At 51.6% G+C, this 23,724-nt stretch overlaps 2 protein-coding genes across 3 annotated transcripts in view; one reads left to right on the forward strand and one right to left on the reverse strand.

The window, feature by feature from the left end:
* The first annotated feature begins 1,428 nt into the window (after window positions 1–1,428).
* Window positions 1,429–7,782, forward strand: KCNK15 (potassium two pore domain channel subfamily K member 15). Its single transcript, XM_003787623.3, has 2 exons — window positions 1,429–1,726; window positions 6,938–7,782. The coding sequence occupies exons 1-2, from the start codon at window positions 1,444–1,446 to the stop codon at window positions 7,648–7,650; spliced, it is 996 nt and encodes a 331-aa protein (XP_003787671.1). The 5' UTR covers window positions 1,429–1,443; the 3' UTR covers window positions 7,651–7,782.
* A 4,644-nt stretch (window positions 7,783–12,426) lies between these two features.
* RIMS4 (regulating synaptic membrane exocytosis 4) overlaps window positions 12,427–23,724 on the reverse strand; it is a 49,255-nt gene continuing 37,957 nt past the window's right edge. Inside the window, exons 3-6 of one of the 2 annotated variants that reach the window (XM_003787624.2) lie at window positions 16,916–17,028; window positions 16,525–16,626; window positions 15,768–15,907; window positions 12,427–12,867 (exon numbers count right to left, since the gene is read on the reverse strand). In XM_003787624.2, the coding sequence (XP_003787672.1) occupies window positions 12,649–12,867; window positions 15,768–15,907; window positions 16,525–16,626; window positions 16,916–17,028 (574 nt within the window). In that variant the 3' untranslated portion in view covers window positions 12,427–12,648. The remainder of the gene's footprint in view (window positions 12,868–15,767; window positions 15,908–16,524; window positions 16,627–16,915; window positions 17,029–23,724) is intronic. The other variant, XM_012803857.1, reaches the window with a different exon arrangement.

Below are 23,724 nucleotides of genomic sequence, written 5' to 3' on the forward strand. Positions count from 1 at the left end.
TACGGGCACTCCTGAGTGCAAGGAAGGCTGGGAAATGAGGCTGGCTGAGTGCCAAGCTCCACCTTCCAAGCGCATCCCAGGTCCCTGCACTCCCCTCCAGCTCTAGTGCCATGGGCCAGGCCAGCCTCAGCAGACATTTGGACTATGCTTGTCTCTTAACTGGCCTCTGCTCTGAGCTACCAACCTTTCCCCACATGACAACCAGATGTTTTCTTTTTTTTTTTTTTTTTGAGACAGAGCCTCAAGCTGTCCCCCTGGGTAGAGTGCCGTGGCATTACAGCTCACAGCAACCTCCAACTCCTGGGCTCAAGCGAGTCTCCTGCCTCCGCCTCCCAAGTAGCTGGGACCACAAGCGCCTGCCACAACGCCCGGCTATTTTTTGGTTGTAGCCATCATTGTTGTTTGGCGGGTCCGGGCTGGGGATTCGAACCCGCCACCTTAGATGTACGTGGCTGGCGCCTTAGCCGGTTGAGCTATAGGCGCCGAGCCCAGATGTTTTCTTATTTAAAAAAGAAAAAGTGTATCAGATCATTGTGGTGTTTTGTGTGTGTGTGTGTGTGTGTGTGTGTGTACTTGTGATCCCATTAACAGCCTTTCTGAGGCTTTCAATAAACCTATGTGAGAACCTGTAAGTCCCTATCTTCCCTCTGCTCCCTGCCATGGGCATCACAATTCCCTTGGCTCCAGCCACACCTGCTGCCTTGGTGTTCTCAGCTGCCAAGCCAAGCTGGGCTCTGCTTTTAAGCAGAAACTTGCCCTTGCTGCCTGGATTCTCCCCCACTTCCCCTCACTCCTGGGTGACTTCCCAGACCACCTTAGCTGGAGGTGCCCATCCCTTCCAATAAACCACCCCTTTCCTTCTTTACCATTCTTGTCTTAAATTGCCTTGTGTTAGCCAACCCTGCTTGCTAGGATAGCAGCTGTATTTTCACCAGGAATCTTATTTGCACCAGTGGGAGCATGGTAAATATTTGTCAGGTGACTGAATGAAGGAAGGGGGGAAGGGAGGAAAGGAGGGAGGGAGGAAGGAAGGAAGGAAGGAAGGAAGGAAGGAAGGAAGGAAGGAAGGAAGGAAAGAAAAGGAAGGACGGACGGACGGACTTGGCTGAGGTCACAGCACGAGTTAGTGGCAGACAGGAATTCTGTGGACGTAGGCTTTGGGTTTGCTTCAGATGTCACTGTCTGCAGACACTTTAGTCCCGGCACAGGGGAGGATAAACAAAGCACACCGCGGAGGTGCGACAGGCGGTCCCGGCCGCCCCGCACACCTGCACTGTGCCCGCGCCCAGCCCCGCCCCTGTGTACCCGCAGCCGCCCCGCCCCTCTCCCCGCTGCGGCGTGGGGCGAGCCGGGCCGACCCAGCGCACTGCCGTCGGGGCGCAAGGAACCGGCCTCGGGGCTCGTGGGTCGCGGCTCGGAGCCCGGCGGGTCCCGGGCGCCACTATGAGGAAGCAGAGCGCGCGGACGGCCGCGCTCATCCTGTGCATCCTGTCCTACCTGCTGGTGGGCGCCGCCGTCTTCGACGCGCTCGAGTCCGAGGCGGAGAGGGGCCGCCAGCGGCTGCTGGCCCAGAAGCGCGGCGAGTTCCGGAGGAAGTACGGCTTCTCGGCCGAGGATTACCGCGAGCTGGAGCGCCTGGCGCGGCAGGCCGAACCGCACCGTGCCGGCCGCCAGTGGAAGTTCGCCGGCTCCTTCTACTTCGCCATCACCGTCATCACCACCATCGGTGAGCCGCGCCGGCGCCTCCCCTCCGCGCTCGCTCCGTGCCGAACCGCCCGGCGCCTCTGGGTTGCAGTCCCACCTCTGCCCCTGCCCAGCTGAGTGACTTTGAACAGTCGTTTCGGCTCCCCAAGCCTCTGCAGAATGGGGCCGGAAGGAGTCAGTAAGTTAAGTTTGCCAAGAGGCTGACCCGGGAGTACACAGAGAATGTCCCAGGGGCTTGGCGACAGATGAAGTGGGGCTGGAAGATCAAGTGGCTGGAGTCGTCTCTTGGCTACTTGCCTCTAGTTAGCTGTGTGACCGTAGACAAGTTACTTAACCTCTCTGAGCCACAGTTTTCTCTGTAAAATAAGAGTGCTAATAAGTCTTAGGGCAGTGGTAAGAACATTGTTATGAAATAGATAATATACGCAGAAACTTTTAGCATGGGGCCTGACACATGGAGAGCTGTAAAAAAAAAAAAAGATTGATTTTTGTATTATAATGGTGATTATTTTGTTATGTCAAGAAAATGAGGTCCTGGTCTGTTTTAGTTATTGCTGAATGGCCAGTGCCTGGCCTGTTAATATGCTCAATAAATATTTGTTAAAGGAATGACAGATTACCGCAGCTTTGGACCTCATCCTCAGGGATCCAGGGAAGTTCCTCCTCAGCATCTGGACCACCAGCTGTTGCCATGACTACCGTCTGGCTGGTACCTGCCGAACCGAAGCCTGAGGTCACAGGAAAGGAGAGAAACAGGCTCTGCAGGGCTCCAGGCTTGGTGCCAAGCCACACTCCCCAGGCTCTCGCTGTAGATATCCAGGCAATCCCAGGGTCCGGGACTAGCCTGGAAGCTTGCACCTTGGAGAAAGTTTCTCCATAACACCCTTGCTACTGAATGTGAGCTGTGGGATTTGCGGTGGAGTTAAAAGCACAAGTTCTGCAATTGCCTAGACTGCAGTTCTTTTTTTTTTTTTTTTTTTTTTTTTGAGACAGAGCCTCAAGCTGTCCCCCTGGGTAGAGTGCCGTGGCATTACAGCTCACAGCAACCTCCAACTCCTGGGCTCAAGCGAGTCTCCTGCCTCCGCCTCCCAAGTAGCTGGGACCACAGGCGCCCGCCACAACGCCCGGCTATTTTTTGGTTGCAGCCATCATTGTTGTTTGGCGGTCCGGGCTGGGGATTCGAACCCGCCACCTTAGGTGTACGTGGCTGGCGCTTTAGCCGGTTGAGCCATAGGCGCCGAGCCTAGACTGCAGTTCTTTTTTCATCTCTATTGCCACATGCCTTCTCCAGCAATTGATTGTACCTGTCTGAGCCCTGGTTTCCTCAAAGGCAAAATGCAATTGTTCCTACCTCATTGGGTGGTTGCCAGGTTTAAATGAGGTCAAGCATGGAAAATGGTTGGCCCAGTCCCTGTGGCTGAATAGGCACATTAAGTAGTAATAATAATTCATTATTTGTCAACTGTGGCCCTAAGTCTCATTCAGCCATTTTGTCCCTTCCTGTCTACGTGGACACCCCTGTATTCCTAGCTTGGCTTAGCCTGAGACCCTCCCTGTCACTGTGACCACTGATATGGGATTCCACCCACCTCGTGCATCTTCCCTATTCTTTTGAGGCCTCCCAGATAGGTTTGGTCTACTCCCTCTCCTGACCCTTCCCTTCTGACAAGCATCTTGGAGCCTGGATGGAGTAGAGTAAGGATTCAAAGAATAAAACAAGAGTTTTGGCTTTTCTTGGGGGCGCCACTACCCCACTTGGGGGCACCACTACCTGCTATACAGTCCACCAGTTTAAACCAGTCCTTTTTTTTTTTTCTTTCTTTCTTTCTTTTTTTTTTTTTAAGAGACAGAGTCTCATTTTGTGGCCCTCGGTAGAGTGCCAGGGCGTCACAGGTCAGAGCAACCTCCAACTCTTGGGCTCAAGCGATTCTCTTGCCCCAGCCTCCCAAGTAGCTGGGACTACAGGTGCCCACCACAACACCTGGCTATTTTTTGGTTGCAGCTGTCATTATTGTTTTAGCTGGCCAGGACAGGGTTGGAACCCACCAACCTCGGTGCACGTGGCTGGCATTGTAACCACGGTGCTAGCAGTGCTGAGCCTGTTTAAGCCAGTCTTGTGGAGAGCCCGGGGCCAGGACCCAGGAGTTTGAGTTGTGGTTAGCTGGAAGTGTGGCACTAAGAAGCAATGAGGATAGTGGTTATTAGCTCAGGCCCTGTGACCTTTGGGCAGCTTCCTCCCTGTGAACTTAGTTTCCTCATCTGTAAGATGGGGGATAATATCTCATACAGTCATTGAGAGAGTTAAATAAGATAATCTATGTAGGGCGGCGCCTGAGGATGACGGGTTCGAACCCAGCCCTGGCCAAACTGCAACAAAAAATAGCTGGGCGTTCTGGCGGGTGTTACTTGGGAGGCTGAGAATCACCTAAGCCCAGGAGTTGGAGGTTGCTGTGAGCTGTGACGTTACAGCACTCTACCGAGGGTGATAAAGTGAGATTATGTCTTTAAAAAAAAAAAAGAAAGAAAGAAAAAAGATCATCTATGTGAAGTACCTACTATGTTTAGTTATTATCATTGTTCATTTCACCCTCTGCCAAAACCTGTCAGCCCTAAACAGCTAGAAACAGCACTTCCTGGCTTCTTCTTCTTAAAGAGGCCCCTGTCTGTCTCACACTAGTGCCCTTTCAGCTTAGTATGATTCAGGAAACTGTCACAGAGCCTGTAGTTTGTGTCAGGCTCTGTAAAGGGCACTGGTGATTGGGGCCATAGAGAAGTGACCACCATAGTCCCTGCCCTCAAAGAACTCAAAGTCTTCTGATGGGCACATCCACCCCCCACTCTGGCCTGCTAAATAATAGGGACCATGCAATCAAAATGTGGACGTGGAGCCATAGGTCTTTAAGTACAGAGGGTGCCAAAAAAATGTATACAACATATTAAGAAAGGAAAAAGCTACTACAATTGTAGTCATATATACCAATAACAAAAGATGAATGCAGTCACGTTTGACTCCTGCAGTTACAAGAGGAGCTCAGAGTATATATGTAATATAAGGTATAATACATAGGTAACATCTCTTATAATGCATAGACATTTTTTGGCAACCCTGATATATCTACTGGGCTGATATGAATGTTATACAGGGTGGCCATAAAGTTCCTGTGCAATTTAAAATTGTGTGCATGTAGCACACACTTCACTGGGTACAAAAGGGTTTGGGATGCAAAGGAATTCTCCCATCCTGTCTCTCAGCTCATAAATTCCTTTCCCTGGATCAAATACACTTACCAGTTTCTCAACCTTCCAGATATATTCTCTCTCTCTCTTTATATATGAAATATGTATATAGATGCATGATATATAGACATTATATTACACACACTGTTTTGCCTCTTGCTTTTTTTCACTTAATATATTTCAGTGATGTTTTTATATCAGTTCCTAAAAAGCTGCATCCTCCTTTTCATGGCTTTTAGCAGAGTTTCTCATCCTGGGAACTCCTGACATTATGGGCTATGGCGGGTAGTCCTGTGTATTGAGAGATGTTTAGTACTATCCCTAGCCTCTGCACCCCTTTTTGTGACAAACACAATGTCTCTAGATATTGCCATTCCCTCCAGGGCACAACCACTCCCAGTGGAGAACTGCTGCTGTGTAGTATTCCATCATTTGGATGAATGATAATTTATTTAACCAGGTTGACTGACACTGGGGTTGTTGCTCACATTTGCTATGAACAACTGTGCTGCATTGATGACCCATGTGCACAGACATTTTGCACATGTGTGTGTATATTGGAGCTAACTACTTCTTCTTTTTTTTTGAGACAGAGCCTCAAGCTGTTGCCCTGGGTAGAGTGCTCTGATATCACAGCTCACAGCAACCTCTAGCTCCTGGGTTTAAGGGATTCTCTTGCCTCGGCCTCCCAAGAAGCTGGGACTTACAGGTGCCCGCCACAATGCCTGGCTCTTTTTTGGTTGTAGTTGTCATTGTCGTTTGGCAGGTTTGGGCTGGATTCCAACCCACCAGCTCTGGTTATGGCTGGCGCCTTAGCCACTTAAGCTACAGGCGCCAAGTCTGGAGCTAATTTCTTAACTGTGGAATTTCACAGGTCAAAGGGTTTATATATTTTAATTTTTTGATAGATGGGGCCAATTTGCTAGAGGAGGTATATTCTGTTGGGGAAGATCTACCTGACTCTTCCTGGGGTATGGGCCCCTTGGAGAACGTCATGGAAGCTATTGCTCTTCTCCCCAGGAAAAGGCACATGTCCACTGACTCCTGGGTAATAGCACCATGTTTCAGGACTGGAGGAAGCCATCGTGTTTACATTCCTACAGTGAGGGGACCCAGTAAAGAATCAGCACACCAAACTGAGCCAGAACCAAGAGGTGTTTGGCAAGAGCTGGCTGAATGGTAGAAGGGGAGGGGAGAACAGGACAATCCAGGGGAGGAAAAAAACTTAAGGCCTGTGGAGGTGGGACAGTGCAGGTTGGAGAAACAGCCAGGGGTGTTGCTGGAATGTGGGATGTAAGGAGAAGGGGGTGAAACTGGGGAGGTGGGAGGTTTTCAGGATAGAGCTTGGACACCATGTGAGAACGGGGACTTTCCTGTGGACACTGGGAAAGCATGAAAGGTTTTGTTTTATTTTTCAAGGCATAATTTACATACAGCGAAATTCACCACTTTTTTTCAGTTATACATTTCTGTGAGTTCTGATAAATGAATACCTGTTGCTTAACTGCAGCCATGACCAAGACATTTCCATCCCCCAAAATTCTGTCATGCAACTCACAGGGAGATAACCTCTCCCCCAGACGCGATGATTGGCAACCACAGATTTGTTCTCTGTCCCCATCGTTTTGCCATTTTCCGAATGTCATTTAAATGGAACCCTGCAGCAGGTAGCCCTTTGAGTTTCCACTTGGCATAATATATTTGAGATCTGCCCTTTGTTGCTGCAAATTAAGAGTAGTTCATCCTTTCTGTTGCTGAAAAGGGTGCCATTGTTTAGATGTAAAGTAGGTGAGGGAGATTTTGCTAGTTTTCAGTTTGGGGACGATTATGAATAGCCACGCAGGGTTTTAAAGCCGAGGAATGACCCAGATAGAACTAGTATTTGAAGACGCTCTGCCAGGGGCTGAGGATGGGGCGGGGCACCAGGCAAGCAGGCTGGATGTTGTAAGATGGAGCTGGACACTCACTAGCGGTCCCCTCCGCTCTCCCCGCACAGGGTACGGCCACGCCGCGCCGGGCACGGACTCGGGCAAGGTCTTCTGCATGTTCTATGCGCTGCTGGGCATCCCCCTGACGCTGGTCACCTTCCAGAGCCTGGGCGAGCGGCTGAACGCGCTGGTGTGGCGCCTCCTGCTGGCGGCCAAGCGCTGCCTGGGCCTGCGGCGGCCGCGCGTGTCCACCCAGAACATGGTGGTGGCCGGGCTGCTGGCGTGCGTCGCCACCCTGGCGCTCGGGGCCGCCGCTTTCGCGCACTTCGAGGGCTGGACCTTCTTCCACGCCTACTATTACTGCTTCATCACCCTCACCACCATCGGCTTCGGCGACTTTGTGGCGCTGCAGAGCGACGAGGCGCTGCAAAGGAAGCCACCCTACGTGGCCTTCAGCTTCCTCTACATCCTCTTGGGGCTCACGGTCATCGGCGCCTTCCTCAACCTGGTGGTACTGCGCTTCCTCGCAGCCAGCGCCGACCTGCCCCAGCGCGCTGCCGGCCGCGCCAGCTTGCGCCGCCTGGGGGCGCCCGGGAGCAGCGGCCTCGCGCGGCCCGGCAGCCCGCCCCACCCCGGGGGCTCCGCCTCAGTCTCCCACCGTGTGCATCAGCTGGAGACATGCGCCCGCGACAATCTGGGCTTCTCGCCCCCCTCGAGCCCTGAGACCGGGCGCAGCGGCGGCGAGACAGATCCGCCCCGAGCCCGGCGGAGGTCCATCTGACAGCTCTGGGCCGGAGTTGGACCTGGAATGGCAGGGATCGCCTTCATCTGCCTGTGCACCCTCCCCGGGGCTTGCTGGAGGGAGGGTGAGGGGCCTCAGTGCTGTCTTCCACCACAAGCAGCTTCTCATCATCTTCTGTGGCTAGTCCCCTCCCTCCTCTCCAAAAATATACCGAAGTCGCATCATAAGCACAAGCCAGGCTCTACAGCCACCCTGCAGGAGCAAATCCCTTGTAGTCCAGTGTGTAGGAAACAGTGGCCACATCAACACCCAGGAGAAGCTCTGTGCAGGTCCATGTCACCAGCTGGCCTTTCAGAGCAACTTTTCTGTACGAAGAGGCTGTTTTCCGTGTTGTAGGAGAAATGCACAACTCTCAACCGTGGAATCCTCACCAGAATGGGTGAGGCCAGATACACTGCAAGCCCTGGGAACAGAGATGGCCAAAGGCCCTGCCCATGGTCCTGTGTGGACAAGTTAGCCAGCCTCTGCATTGTTTAAGCCATCTCTTGTCCTCTGTGCCTAGTGTGTGGTGTGGAACTGGCTCACATGAACTTGGACACAGCCAAATACTGTGATATAAGCTCTTGATCACCAGCAATGTGACCTTGGGGGATTGCATCCCCTCCCCGGGCTCAGTTTCCACATCTGTAAAGTGGGCTCATTCAGAATCCCTGCCCCTCTTCTGCATCTCTGGCAGGGCTTTCTGGAACAGGCCCTTGTACCACAGGGGGGCATTAACAAAGCCCATGGAGCGGTGCCCTAGAATCCTGTCACACTCAGCCCCTTAAAGCACCAACTTCCCTTAGCTTCCCAGCTAGAACTGTTTCAACCCAAAGCAAGAGCAAGTCAGGTTAGAAAAGCCAAAAACTTTTAATTTTCAACATGAGCTACATGGTCATGAACACAATGCAATGTGACCCACTGCAACCCAGGGGCCCTGAAAACCCTCCCTCCCAAAAGGCCTGGGCAGCTCCTGCTCCCCAAGAGGGAATGAGGGGAAAGGTGGGTGGATGGAGAGAGGCCCCCAGCTTGAGGACCCAGGGCCCTGCCTTCCCACCACCCCCTCAGGAGGCAGCCATCGAGGGAACTGGCTCCAGAGGCAATGCCTGTAGCCCTGGGTTCAAGTCTCCACTTTGTCCTCACAGCAGCTCTGGGTAAAAAGGGTACCACCAGCCCACCTCATGGGGGTTGAGTGTTGGGAGCTCGTGGACACCTTCTGTCCACTCTGAAGTGCTGCTCTACAGATGCGGGGCCCTCCCAGAGGGCCTTGGAATCACTACAGAGGAATAAGCTCAGTCCCCTGGGCCTGGCACTGCTGCTGCTCAATAAATAAATGCAGGTGACCTTGCCTGATGCAACAGCTGTGCCTCCAAAGAGGACGAGACTTGGTGCTGTTTCTGATGCTGAAATGCACCCAGGAGCTCCTGATTTAAATGGTATAGTCAGCCAGCTTAAAGAAAGCACAACCACCCAGGACACTATCCCCTTCACCTCCCTGTACAGAAGAGCCCTGAAGGGCTGACAAACTGAGTTCCAGGCCTGGCTCAGCCACTGACTTGTCTAAGTGGGACTTCAGGCAAGCACCTCCCCGCCCAGGCCCTCAACTCCTCTCTTTAAAATGGGGCTGACAGCAAAGGCCCTCCCCTACTACCCAGGGGCTCTTGTGAGGGCCCAAGGCCACACTCAAGGTAAAAGCACTCTGAAAACAAAAGTCTGAAAAGCACTAGGGGAGGGCTAGGACTCATTACACCCGAAGGTTTGGGAGGACGTCCCCAGGCTGAGGAGCACCATGCTGCCCCTTGGTGCTCCCAGCCACAGGAAGGAGCTTAACTCTCCCTCCAGTTGGTCCCAGACAGGGTACAGCCCCTCAGCAAGATTCTCCATCCAGACGGCAAGGCCTGGATCAAATCCTACAGACCCTCAGTCAGCTGGGCAAGACCCCCAGGACAGCTTGGTCTTCCTGGCAATCCCTTCCCAAACTCAAGCCCAGAAGTTACTGCCGTGAAGGTAACATGTCTTCCTGTCACCTGAAGTACGAGCCATGGAGTCCTACTTCTGTCCACTCTGTTGCACACTTGCTGAGGGGTCTCGGCTGAGTTTCTTCCTGTTTCTGGGCCCCAGTTTCCTAACCTTTCTGATGGGCTAGAACTTGCCCTGCCCATGTTCTCAGGCCACTAGGAGGTGCCTAAGTGAAGGGAGGAGGAAGTGTGGGTAGGGGTGTCCCTACCTCCACCTGCCTGGAGACCCAGGTGGGGGTGCCACTGAATGCACTGGTGGCCCCAGGGATGGCTCCTCCCCGGTGCTGTGGCTTCGCCTCCTTGTTTGTAAAATGAAGATGGATTAATGAGCCCAAAGGCCCCTTCCCTTTAGTATGAAGGGGATGCTGGAGACGGAAAGTGGAAATGGTTCCCTCCCATGGTACCTCTGTGCGTGATCTTGGCCTAGAGATTGAAAATAAAATCATCCCCTAGAGACCCCTAGGCCCCAAACTCCACCCTCTCTGCTGCTGCCTGAATGATGCGATTTGAGCTGGCAAAGGATCAGACAACAGCAGGGACAGACTGGGCTGGGCTTGAAGTTTCCCCAAAGCTAATGAAAATGTCACTTCCCTCCCCAAACCCCCATCCCTTGATGAGGACAGATGGTGGTTCCCACACCTGATGGTCACAGCCCCGTCTAAAGGAGGGCTTGTGCTCACAATGATGACAGAAAGAAATAGGGCTCCAGCCCCAGCCACCCCACCCCTCCAGGAGGTGAGTGAGATTTCACAGAACAAACAAGAAAATCATTGAGGGGGCCCTTGCTGACCACCCCCAGGGTGTTATTGCTTCGGAGCTTTCTCTCTCTTTGTAAAGGCTGTGTGGCCATCAGAGGGTGGGCTCAGGCTGCCAGGGCCGAGCCCTCTCTCCCTCTGGCTGGGACAGCCAGCCTCTGCCCTATCTTTAAAAAGCTACCCCTGAACAACCATAGCAGTGCCGGCTGGAGAGAGAAGTCGCTTTCCTGACTCAAAATATTCTAAATGGTGAGTAATAAACAAACAGCAGAGAAATCACACTGGTTAAAAACACAAATGGGGGAGGGGCTGATTCCACCCAGAGCCCTGCTCCCAGCTGCCCCCCAGCCTTGGGATCCTGGATAGGAGGGGCCGCTGCAATTCCTCTTCCCAGTGCAGCATAAGACGCTCCAAGGAGGCGCTGTAACTCTCCGCCAGGGCTTTAAAGCATACCCGGGGCTGAAACAAGCCAGGGGCAGGAAAGTTTCTAGGTGGAAGGAATTGCCTGGTAGGACCAATAACAGGGTGAGACCGAAGACAGCCTGGGTGGCCTCAGTGGAAAATGACACCTTCTAGTGAAGACCAGGCCCCCTCTGCCAAGGCCCCACAATCATAAGGAGTGCCTTGTAAAGAAAGTCAGGACCAAGGATAATAAATTAGAACATGATTCTAATGGGCAACTCCAGCTACTGCCCTATGGGGATAGGGAAAGAAGGGGGGAGGGCAGGAGGGGCTGGCCGCCGCAGACCCAGGCCAGCAAGGAGACAGTGGTCTCCTGGAATGTTCTTGTGTCTCCTCCCCACCTGACCTGGGACTCTGTAAAGACTATGTATGAGCTAAGAACAGGCCCCAAGGCTTGGAACACTAACTCTACCCAGCTAACCTGGACTACGCCCTACACAGCAGGGACTAGGTACAGAGGAGTGGTAGGCTGCTGGGTGCCTCCCAGGGGAGGTTGGCAGAAATGTGCTTCTATAAAGAGGGGCCAGCTTATATCCTCCCTTGCATGCAAAAGGGCTCCCACAGACCTCAGGGAGGGCCAGGCTGGGAAGGCAGCAACCCAGGCCTGCTTGGGAAGGAATCTCCCAATTTTTACACTCAAACCTCCTCATCTTTCTCTCCTACCACCATCTTTCCTTGAGCCAAGGTATTGAGGCCGAGGCAGTGGGTTCTGCCCTTAGTACAGAATGGTTAGTTAAAAAAGACTAAAATATGGGGGGCTCTATTGCCTCCCCAGGCCCCTAGCCTGGAGGCAGAGGGGTAGACAAGATAACCTTTGACCTCATCCAACAAGGAGCGGTTCTCCTATTTGGGAAACCCTTACCCTGGCACCACCAGTCCTAATCTCAGCTTTCCTCAGCCTCCCCCTCCAACCCAACATCCTGTAAATGCAGAGACAGCGAGCTCTCTAGGCTTGGAGTTCTGGAAACTTGGGGTCACACAGCTTCTCCACCAAAACACCGATGACAGTGTTCTTTCCAGACCACCAACAGTTCTCAAACTAGCCTGTTGCAATCCCATAGAGCAAGGCACCCTGGGGGTCTGTGCCAGGCCCCGAGTACTCCTCCTTTCTTTTGATCCCTGCTGGACCCCAAGTCCTAGAGCCACCAGAAGAGGAGCAGGCAGGAGGGGATGGACAGATGGACTCGGACAGGCTGCGGCAAAGCTCCTTCTATGGGCAGGCAGAAGGAAGCCCGAGCTCCTCTTCAGTGGGGGGCTCCGAGCCTCTGGGAGCTGGCTCCGGATCCTTGCAAAGCTGCCCCGACAGCTCTGGGGCAGGAGTAGCTGCCTGAACCCGGTGCCGCAGGAAAGACACTTGCTGGTAATTGGCACCATGGAGATGGCCGGCCGGGTTCTGGACTTGGCTCCGGGCAGCGAGCTTCCGAGGAGGCAAAAAGGGGGAGAAGTGAACAGTGTTTGGGGCAGGAGAGTGGTTTGCTCTGCCACCTCAGTCTCTCCTTTCTCCAGATTGCAGCCATATCCACCAGGTCAAGAACTGGCCCAGTCAAAAGTATAGCCAATCCCGTTGGGAGAGGGAAGGTCTCAGGGAGTAGGAGGCAAAGAAGGGGTGAGGAGGGGCCCAAGGGGGGCAGGTCTCCCCATTCTGCTTCCCCACTGTGGGGGAGAACCCCGTCCTCCTGTCCAGTGTGCCCCTGGGCCTGGGGTCCAGATCAGGGCTGGGCGGTCCCCAGGCCCTTTTGGGGAGACCCTCTCCATCCTCAGCACTAAGATCGTTCTCCGCAGGGCCCCACGGTGCTCTCCAGGGACAACTGAGATGCCTGCCGGAGCAGGGGGCCCGTGGCTGGGTCCACCATGGAGGAGGTGGGGAAGAGCTTGTACCAGCCCACGGCCAGGGTGGTCAAGTCCAGCTCCTCCAGCAGCACACGTGCCACGCCCATGAACTGCTTCCGCTCCATCCTCCCGTAGTTCCCCCACACGATCACCTGTGGGCAACAGACACAGCGGTTCAAATTCTGCCAATAATACTCACAGGCCCAGAATTAGAGCCTGGGGTTGCCCCATGTCCCGTTTATCTGAGTCCTGTGAATTCTACTTCCATAAAATTGCTCAAACCCTACTGTATTTTCTCTGCTTCAGTGCTAGGGATTTCTTGTCCAGGTGACTGGCTTCCAGCCTCAGGATCTTGCCCTCTCCGCTCCACCCTCCACATGCCCCATCTCTGAACCCAGGCCTGACCCTACACGGTAAGTTCCTTGACCATTCTCCCACAGACCCTCTGATTCCAGATCCTCAGAAACCCGCTGGGCCTTCCGCAGTTCCTGATCAACTAGTTCCTGGTCTTGGAGCTACCCAATGGACAGCCTCTGTGGCTGTGGCACCCTCATTTATTATTCTGCGTCTCAGCAGCTCCTAACTTCACCGGCAACTGCTCTGCGCAGGCAGCTGGCTCATTCAGGAGAGTCTGGTGGCTTCATGCATAGCCTTTGGAGTCAGACATATGGAGGTTCAAATCTCAGCTCTGCCGCTTACTGGAATATGTGGTTCTGGGAGAGTCATTTAACCTCACTGAGCCTCAGTGTCCTGAGTAGCGATCCCTGCTCAGCTTACCTTCCTGAAAGCTGTTGGCTGCTCCTCAAGAACACAGGGAACATTAAAACAGGGGCTGACATTATTATCATTTGCTATACCAGGAACTGCTCTGTGGCAAAACTTCCCAACAACCCTCCAAAAAAATGATCTGATTTCACAGCTGCTTAAACCCAGGCTCAGAGACATCAAGTCATTTGCCTCGGATCACTCAACTAGTAAGTCTTCTGTGGTCCTTACGCACTTATCAGAAACTCACTTCTAGAGCATGGATGATTCCTTCTCACTGGTGTTAGGGGCTAAACTGTGTTCCTCCAAAATTTGTATGTTGAAGCCCTAAGCCCCAGTACCCCAGAATGCAGCTGAACTTGGAGATAAGGCCTTTAAAGAGGTGATTAAGTTAAAACGAAGCTGTTTGGGTGGGCCCTAATCCAGTCTGACTGGTGTCCTTATGAAAGGAGGAAACTTAGACAAACAGAGACACTAGGAACATCACTCATAGGTCTGTCCTGCTCTGGGTAGAGCACCCAGCTTCAGGGACCCCATCTCTGTCTTCCATTTCCCCACCCCTTGCAGGCACAGGCACCGAATTTTCCCTAAAGATGTGGGGGCCTGGCTCAGCGCCTGTGGCTCAAGCGGCTAAGGCACCAGCCACATACACCTGAGCTGGTGGGTTCGAATCCAGCCTGGGCCTGCCAAACAACAATCATGGCTGCAACCAAAAAATAGCCAGGCATTGTGGCAGGCACCTGTAGTCCCAGCTACTTGGGAGGCTGAGGCAGGAGACTCGCTTGAGCCCAGGAGTTGGAGGTTGCTGTGAGCTGTGATGCCACAGCACTCTATCCAGGGGGACAGCTTGAGGCTCTGTCTCAAAAAAAAAAAAAAGATGTGGGGGCCAGAGTGCACAAGCCAGATGGGGCCCCCAGGTGGTCTTCTGATTATATTAAATGGTGTCTGAATACTCTAGAGGAGTGGCGTTCTCCCCAACATTTCTCACAAGGCTATACAGGAAAACGTCAACCACGCCCGCCCAGAGAGCACGTGCAATGCATAATGGAAGGAAGTCCCCCAACAAACAATATTCACCTTGCTAACAGTGATAAATGTTTTCTTTCCTATTCCATTAAAAATAAAAAAGCTTGTTGAGACCTACTAAAGAGATTTCATAACTTACTAGTGGGTCTCAACCTATAGGTCAAAAACTCTGCCCTATACCTTTTGACTGTGGGACATAACTACAAGAGGGACTCTGCCTGACGAATTCAAATATTTTGACCTAGGTGTTTATACCCTCACATTAACCTAAAATAAAAATAAAAATAAAAAAGCAAAGAGAAAAGAAAAACTCTGCCCTAGACAGGAGCTGGGCTTCCCAGTTTGGCAGAGTCCCTGACTGTCTTGGCAACCTGTAATACTCACACCCTACTCTCAGTTGCTTTCCCTGCCTCTGTTGGATGCAAGAATTAAGGTGCACGCCAGAAGGACCAAGAGGCAGCTGAGAGAGTGAGCTCATGGCTTCTGTGGGCATTTGACACTGGCCCTGCCTGCTCCCAGGATGGGCAGCTGCTTCTAGCCCCAGGCTTGGGTAAACACTAGAATCTTCCCTAATGACTGGAGCCAAACACCTCTGTGGGGTCCTCAATGGGTCCCAAGCTAGTATCACTGTACTCTAGGCCAAGCTCTGATCTTTAGAGGTTGATGATGATGATGGTGATAGCCACTGGCAGGACTCTTACTACATGCCAAACTTGCACAAATACTGCACAAAGCACACATTCCACTGTCATGGTGATGCTATCAGGCAGAGGCAAATAATATCCCCACTTTACTGATAAAGAAACTGAGGCTCGGCTCGGCACCCCTAGCTGAGTGGTTAGGGCATCAGCCACATACACCAAGGCAGCCGTGTTCAAACTCGGCGCAGGCCCACTAAACAACAATGACAGCTGCAACAAAAAAATAGCCAGACATTGTGCCAGGCACCTGTAGTCCCAGCTACTTGGGAGGCAGAGGCAAGAGAATTGCTTAAGCCCAAGAGTTTGAGGTTGCTGTGAGCTGTGATGCTATGGCACTTTACTGAGGGCAACATAGTGAGACTCTTTCAAAAAAAGAAAAAAGAAAAGAAACTGAGGCTCAGAAGGGAACTTGTTCAAAGTTGTAAAGTAAGTTGTGGAGCTCAGATTGCCCATAGTGCCTATTTTCTCCTGGTGACGCCCTCCAGAGACCCTTCCCAAGGGTGCCCCCCGATTCTAGTATTGCATGCATGCGCGCACACACACACGTCAGAGCCCCTCACCTGCAGGACTTTGCCCTGGGGACTCTCAGGAAACAGCAGCACCTGGTTATACAGTGGGTCCAGCGACTTGCGAGCGACTTTGGTCTTCTTCTTGGCAATGCAGACACCATTCTCTAGCAGGTAGGCCTTGATGTAGGCCGCTGGGGAGAGAGGCCAATGGGGGTAAGTTCTAGTCTGGCTTCTCAATGGGCACAAAAAAGCGAGGCTGCCCAGCTATTGCCTGGGAACAGAAGTGGCTCCATGGGGTCTGGAGAGGATACAACAGGAGCAGGTGGGAGTGGTGGTGGGGGGGCAGATGCAGCTAGGGTTAGGTGGGGCCCACGTCACTTCCTCTGCTGGTCCAGACCAACACCTTCCCCCTTCCTTTGCCCTCTCTGAGCTTGCCTGCTTCCTGTCTCAAACCATGGCTCATCCACCCCGTGCTTGGCTTGTACACTCAATTGGTAACCCGATCACTTCACAGGTTCTTGCTGTGTGTCCACCCCATGCCAAGTACCCCGTTCGGCACTAGGGTACAACGTTAAATAGAAAAGATGACCCTGCCTTCCTGCTCAGTCTAGTGGGGGAGACCAACACTGTCAACAGATCATCACAACTACGGCCCCAAACAAACCCCAAAATACCTGAATCGGGAGGGGGTGGGGGGGAATGTCCTATACAGTTGAGGCACAATTTTTTCTTTTCTAGACCCTAAATACCCCTCAGGATATCCTCCCTAACCACCTCCAGCCCTGCCTTGCAGAGGGGGGTCCCAAACCTGGCAGTGTCTTGGAGCCTGGCTTGGCTGTCAGTCCCCGAGCCTGGATGATGTCCACTTCTAGCTGACCATTCCGTTCCTGCAAGCCAATTTCCACGTCCCCTACAAGAGGCCCCAAGAGATGAGACTGGGAAATGGTTCAGAAGCTCACGTAAGGATTCAGACTCTCCTTCTACTTGGGGATGAAAACTCCTTCCCCATACCCAGCCCCAAATAAGACCAGAACCAGCTCCCACCCCAGGGGCCTGCTATGGGCTTAGCAGTGTGTACTGAGCTCCACACTGGATACTCAGAAGATGTATCAGTAGGCAGAGGGGCAGGGGAGAGAGACAGACCCTGGGCCCTCCCCACCTCCATCCAGTCCCTGTGGAACAGGCCTTGGGGCACTCACCCATGGGTGTGGTGGCCAGGGTCTGGCGGCCCACAAACTGTGCTGGCCCCATGCTGCCCAGGAAGTCACTGAATTGTGCATCTGATGCCAGGCAAACTCCTCCATAGTTAAGGCTGCAAGAAAAGATGAGACACATGGATCCGGGAGCTGAATGACAACTCCAATGGCTCAGGAGAGCAGCCCGAGAACACTCCCTAGTCCACAGCATGTGTCCACACCTGTCCCCCTACCTCTCCTTGCTAACCAAGCCTGAGACTCCAGCTCCATGAAATGGATATGCTGCTACTCACCTCCTGCAGTGACTGCAAACATCAGGGAAATGAAGTCTCCCAAATCCCTGGCTCATGAGGTTTAGGGCCCTGATACTCTGTATGGTCCAGAGACAAGCACCACCAGCATCCCCAGGGAGCTACACAGAAACCACTCCATCCCCAGCTGCTAAAGCAGAGTCTAAATTTTAACATGACCCACTTGCACATGCAAGTTTGAGATGGAACAGACCAGTGGTTGTGGACTCCGAGGTGAGCATTTGTTACTGCTGCTGGGCTGCCCAGTATCCGCTTCCCTTTCTTTGGTAATGAGACCTCAAATTTCCTCTGGGAGCTCCCTCCCCATGGCATGTGATTGCAGTAGGGTGGAACAAATCCAGCCAGCCTGGCCAATCAGAGCATTCCTTCCCCTTGGCTAGTGACTGGCTCTGAGGCACGTGTGTGGCCCAATTCTGCCAATAAGAATCTGTCCTGGAAGTTTTGTTTGAACCATGGGGAGTAAGAAGCTCTCCTTTACCACCACACTCGAGACTGAAACACAGGACTAGAACTCTTGACAGCTATCTTGCTACCACCTGGGTCCCAAGAATGAAGCCATCAGAACGATGGCATTGTGTGATCTCCTGGATCAAGCTCTGCCTGAAGCAAGATACTTCATCTTTTGGTTATACAAGTCAATAACAACAACAATAAAAATAATTATTCCCATTTCAGAGATGGGAAAGAAATACTTGGAGAGGTAAAGGGAGGGAGAAATCTTACTGAAACAGGCTTAAGCAAAATAGTAAAATTATTCTTGTTATTGTTGTTGTTATTGACTTATATAACTAAAGCCTTGATCACCACCCTTTACCTTGCTGTCTCAATCTTCATGAGTCCCATGCTGGGGTCCTAGGGACCACCTGGCCAATAACTAGTTCCCACCTGAATCTCTGCGTCAGTCTACTCAGGAAGATGCCAACCCAAGGCAGAAGCTGAGTAGAATTTGAACCCAGGCAGCAGACTTCTGAGTCTGTTATCTTAACAATTATGCAACAGTGGTTTTTTTAAAATAAAGTATAGAAAAAATAAAATCACCTAAATGTCTAGGGACTGAAATGTATACCCACTATTCTTGCAAAACCACAGACCCTTAATGCACAGCCCTAGGGCTTCAACCCTAGACCCTCTAGAGCTAGTGCCCAGCTTTTCCTCCGTGCCCTGGCTCTCTTTCCCACCCTGCCTTCCTAGTCACCTGGGAGGTCCAGGCTCCATCTCATAAGGAGGGTCTGGGCCCCAAAAGCCTGAAAAATGGCGGGGCCTCATGGGTTTCAGGGCATGAGGGAGCCCAGCCTCCAAAGCAGAGCAAGGCTTCTGCAGCCTGAAATTGAAAGTTTCCTCCAACATCATCATTGTCTGCTCCTCAGTTCCTGGTGGGATTGTGAGCAGACAATGGGGAACTGGCAGGCCTGGTAATTAGCAGTAATTGTTTATAATATCTGGGCGGCTGCCTGATTTCCCATCCCAGGGAGCCTCACTGGCTGCCAAGGAACCAGGCTGATGCCCCAGAAACCCTGAATGAGCTATCCCATCTCCCAGGGATTGGAGGAAGAAGGAATAAAGTGGTGGCCAGTCCCTAATGGCCAGAGGGACGGCATTGGAGACCTTACTCCACCCTGGGATCTTCCTTGGAGTAGGAAAGGAAGCAGAGACTACAAAATCAGATCTGCTGGCCACCCGCCTGCTGTGTGACCTCTGACGAGGTGCTCTTGTCTCTGTGCCTGCACTTCAATGTTCTTATCTGCAAATGACATTGCACACTATTTAGTTGGCTGTATCAGCTTTATGTTTCCCAAATCTCTGCTACAGGACCCGTTAGCAAAGGAGTACAAGAGAGCTTAATGGATTCAGTGCCACATACATGCTATAACTTAGACCAGTCCTTACATGCAATCATGGGAACTCAATCCGTGTCCACTGCCAACCCTTACAGATGGACGCAAACTGGGAAAATAGAGGACAGCAGTGAAGGATGGACTTTGGCCTAACAGACACTGGATTCCGATGCTGTACAACTTGGGGCAAAATTTTTTAACCTCTCTGAGCTGCAGTTTCCTTAGGTATAAAATGGGGGATAAATAGTCATCACCTAGCTGAGTTGTTGGGGAGAGTCAGCAAGATACTGTGGGCAAGGGGCTTAGTCCAGAGTGTCTGCTGAGTGCATCAAGGAGAGACCAGGACCTGCCGGTGCTACCACCTGGCCTTGGAGTGCTTCCTCTCCTCTTCTTGGCATTTCATAGCATTTCTATTCCAGACCTGTTAAAAAGTGCAGGGTCTACGTGTGAGACCAAGCCCAGGCCGTCTGGGGACAGCAGAGGAAACACTGCCGCAGCAGCCTCCTGCCAGGGACACGTGCCACTTGGGCAAAGGCAGAGCCCTGAAACAGGATTACAACCCATATTCCACTGGCCTTGTAGTCTTTGTTAATGGTGAAATGAGATTTCCTGCATTTCAAATCCTGTTACGTTTGTTTATGGAGATGAAACCCATTTGTCTTTTATTATTAACCTCTGAGCTTGGTTCGGCCTCTGGATTTTTTTTTTGTGTGTTCTTGATGGTCAAAGAAGTGACTGGGTTATTCAGGGGTTTGACTCCATTCTCTTTTCCAGTTGGATCACGCGTCTCAAGGGCATCAGAAATTGAAAGGTTGCACAGGCCTCATGGTGATTATAGCTTATGTGGTTCTGAAAGGTTTTAGCAGCTTATGGGCTTCCTGTTCATCCACTCACTGCCCACCCCCCAACGTAAAACCCATCCGTCCACCTTCCCCCAAACTTGCTGAGCCTACAACATAGTCAATTCTGGTGCAACGTAAAATAAGTGTTCCTAAAAATTACTGTGCAATGCAAAGGCCTGCTATAAAAATCACAGAGCCTATGGGGAAAATGGGGTCAGTATCACATCAAAAAAAAAAAAAAAGAAAAAGAAGATGAATAGACAGGAACACAATAAAAACAACAGCATAGTTTTATACATGTTACATGGTTACGAAATGCATAAATACTACAATCAAAGAGGCACTTGACCTTGAAAACAACCTGAAGTTTGCTTGCGGAAGTGGGTGTCAGAAGGGCTGGAGCACGTGGGTTAGGGAAAAGATGAAATGGGATGGAGGCTCATGCCGCCAGGTGTGGATGGGTGTGGCTCACACACCGTAAACAGAGAGAGCAGGGTGTGCCCTGGGTGTGCGTTTTGTATATTCTTACCCAGGTGCAGATTTCTGCCTTCTCCTAGTGCTTCTCAATGTACCTGACTGAGCAAATGTGAAAACTGTTATGCGCAAATTCTTTCCTAATACTTCAGTCACGTTGTAACAAATTCTCATTTTCAAAACAAGTGCTGTAGCAGAATTGCCCATGTGCCAGGATACACCATATCACATAATCCTGACTCTGGCTTTTCAAGCAGGCAAGACATTTCCACACGTGGCCCCTCCATGAGACTGTGGTTTGTGAGCATGAAGCTGGGGATTTGATCTATTTTGTTATTGATCAAAAATTTGTCGGCTCGGCACCTGTGGCTCAATCGGCTAAGGCGCCAGCCACATACACCTAAGGTGGCGGGTTCGAATCCCCAGCCCGGGCCTGCCAAACAACAATAATGACTGCAACCAAAAAATGGCCGGCACTGTGGCGGACGCCTGTAGTCCCAGCTACTTGGGAGGCTGAGGCAGGAGACTCGCTTGAGCCCAGGAGTTGGAGGTTGCTGTGAGGCCATAGCACTCTACCCAGGGGGATAGCTTGAGGCTCCGTCTCAAAAAAAAAAAAAAAATTTGTCATGAACCAAGCACTGATAGTACTAAGTTATCAATGTTGACTCATGCAATCCTCTTAACAACTCTTAAAAGCTAGGTACTTGTAATTAATACCCATTTTACAGAAGGGGAAACCAAGGTATAGAAGTGTCAAGAAATTCAACCCAGATCACTCTGCTAAGAAATGGCAGACCTGGGACTTGAACCCTGAAATCCTGGCTCCAGAATTCACCTTCTTAAGCACTACCTTAGATGATTTCCTGTGTGCCCTGAGGGGACTTTAGCCTTGCCCTGAGCAGACCACAGGAATTTGCAGTCTAAGCTTTGGGGTCAGGCAGGCTTGAAACTGAATCCTGACTCCACCACTCACTAGAGACACATTCTTCCCCTCTTAAAGCCCTGGTTTCCTTTCCTCTTAAATAAGAATGAAGAACAAGATAATCTTCAGTGCTGCTATAAGAATTAAGTGAGATAAATGCCTTAGAACAGAGTCTGGCACATTTAAATGCTCAAGAAATACTACTGTTTATGAAATAAAACAAAAGAAATCCCATCTCCTAACCCACATCCATATCCAGTCCCACTCTGTCCTTTAGGCACAAAGACTTTGCTCAATCAATGACTACTAAATCACAGAAGCAGGAAAGGGAAGAGGGTCCTGCCCACCCCACTACCCACCCCAGCCTCCAGAGCCTTTGCTTATCAGAAACAGTCTCAGCATGAATGTAACTGTCAGCCTGCAATGGCCCCACCACTGGCTCACACTCTGCTCTCCGGGGCTATGGGCACAGTGACCCAGACACCCAGGGACCTGCGTGCTGATGACCCAGACACCTCAGGACAATGAGGGGCAGAAGTAAGGAGCAGGTGGGTGCTGGGAGCCAGCTCTGAGAGCTTCCAGGTTGTCCAAAAAGAGGCTAAGGCCCTGATTTTGTGAGCCGATGGATACTGGGAAGGAATGGAGTATGTACATGCTTCTGTCAACACTGAACCCTGTGTCCAGTGGGACAGACAGGTATATAGGTGACAATTAGGACACAGAATACAGGGTACTGTGGTAGGGGAGCACAGGGGTGTGTGGAATCTGCTCATGCATCCAGGACTGGTAGACCCCTGATGTTCCACTTCCCCTGTCCATGCCCAGGGCAGACATTGCTAATCAACCTCAGCACTCCCAATGAGCCTGGATGGGCTCCAGCATCCTTCTCAACATAGCACTCCAGGGAGCCACTATCAATTAAGCGGAGACAGTTTATGGCACACACACAAGATACAGTTTATGTTCCAGTTGTCAGCTGGGACCTGGAGAAGGCATGAGTCAGAGGGTGAAGGGGGAGCAGGTTAGGAGAGGCAGAGCTAGGTAGAGGGAGCAGTGAATACAAAGCCCCCAAGGTGAGAAAGAGGGCAGAGTGAAAGGTTCAGGGTGGTGGCACAGGGGACATATGACTGGGGACATGGGTGAGGCTGGGAGAGGTCTGAGCAAATAGGTGCTGGGTGAGAGACTGCAGAGTTCAGCCCCTAATGGAGACTTAACAGTATCCAGGCAAGAGTGATGGGTGGCCTTGACCAGGGGATAGAGATGGGGAGAAATCATGGGATTCAAGAGATAATGAAGGGTAAAATGATAAGAGCCCAATATGGATTGGATATGGATTATGCCCTGAGGAGAACTGTCCGAGAAAACCCCAGGTCTCTGGCTCAGGCAGCTGGGAAATGATGGTTCTATGCACTCAGGCAGTGTAACAGACTCTGCTGGTCACCCCCCCCCCCACCTCCACCCCCTTACCTCATCTGTGCTTGCTGACTTCCAAGTGCTAACACCTGCATTCTCTTGTCTACGTTGCTCTAGCCCCTGAAGAACTCGAATCTACAGAACCCACTGAGCCACAGGAAGAGCCAGAGTTAATAGGCAGTGGCCATCAATTAGTAACTGGTAATAGCTAGAGTATAAATACCTCTGCTCCCTCACCTCCGAGCGGTGGCTCTCAGGGGCATGTTCTACACTGGTTCCCCATCAGGATTAAGCCCCGGTTGCCCGCCAGGGTCTCTGGCTTCCTCAAGCATGTTTTGTTGGGTGCATCCTTGTCTCTGTCTTGTATGCTGCTCTGTTATTATTTTGAATAATCTCCCAAGTGAATCACTTACACTTTGGTTTGGGGAAAACCCAAACTAAAGCAGACAGTCCACAGGGGGGTGTCTCAGGATTGCAGGGTGTGGGGGGAATGTCTGGGGAGGCACTGTTCTCATGGTCCTTTCTCGGGGTGTTGAACTTAATCCTCTGCCCTTTGTCTGGGTGAGATGGGCCTGCTCTGGTGGCTCAGCTGGTTGACCCTCCATCCTTAAGACACAGAACCCTAATTTTTGACCAGGCAGAAAAGGCTCAGAGAAAGAAAACCCTTCCTCAGCCCCAGGGGAGAAACCATGTCTGGGCAAAGTGCTGAGGCCTGCGGAGGGGAAAAACAGGAGGACTCTGGGTCTTTGACTGCATCCTCAATCCACCAAACCATCCTGGAAGCCTCCAGCTCCAGAAATCTTCATAGATGCAGTATTAAATCAGAGAAAGAATTGAGTGTAATCATTAAAAGCAGACGCCAAATGCCTGGATTTGAATCTCGGCTCTGTTACTTACTGGCCATGTGATCTTTGGGTGAGTGAGTTACTTCCCTGAGCTTACATTTCTTGTTGTGAGTACTGAATGAGTCAATATATGTGAAAGCACTCAGCACACTGCACATAGCAAGTGTTCT

This window comes from Otolemur garnettii, unplaced genomic scaffold (genome assembly GCF_000181295.1).
Source record: "Otolemur garnettii isolate 467f Iridium unplaced genomic scaffold, OtoGar3 scaffold00023, whole genome shotgun sequence".
NCBI lineage: Eukaryota > Metazoa > Chordata > Mammalia > Primates > Galagidae > Otolemur > Otolemur garnettii.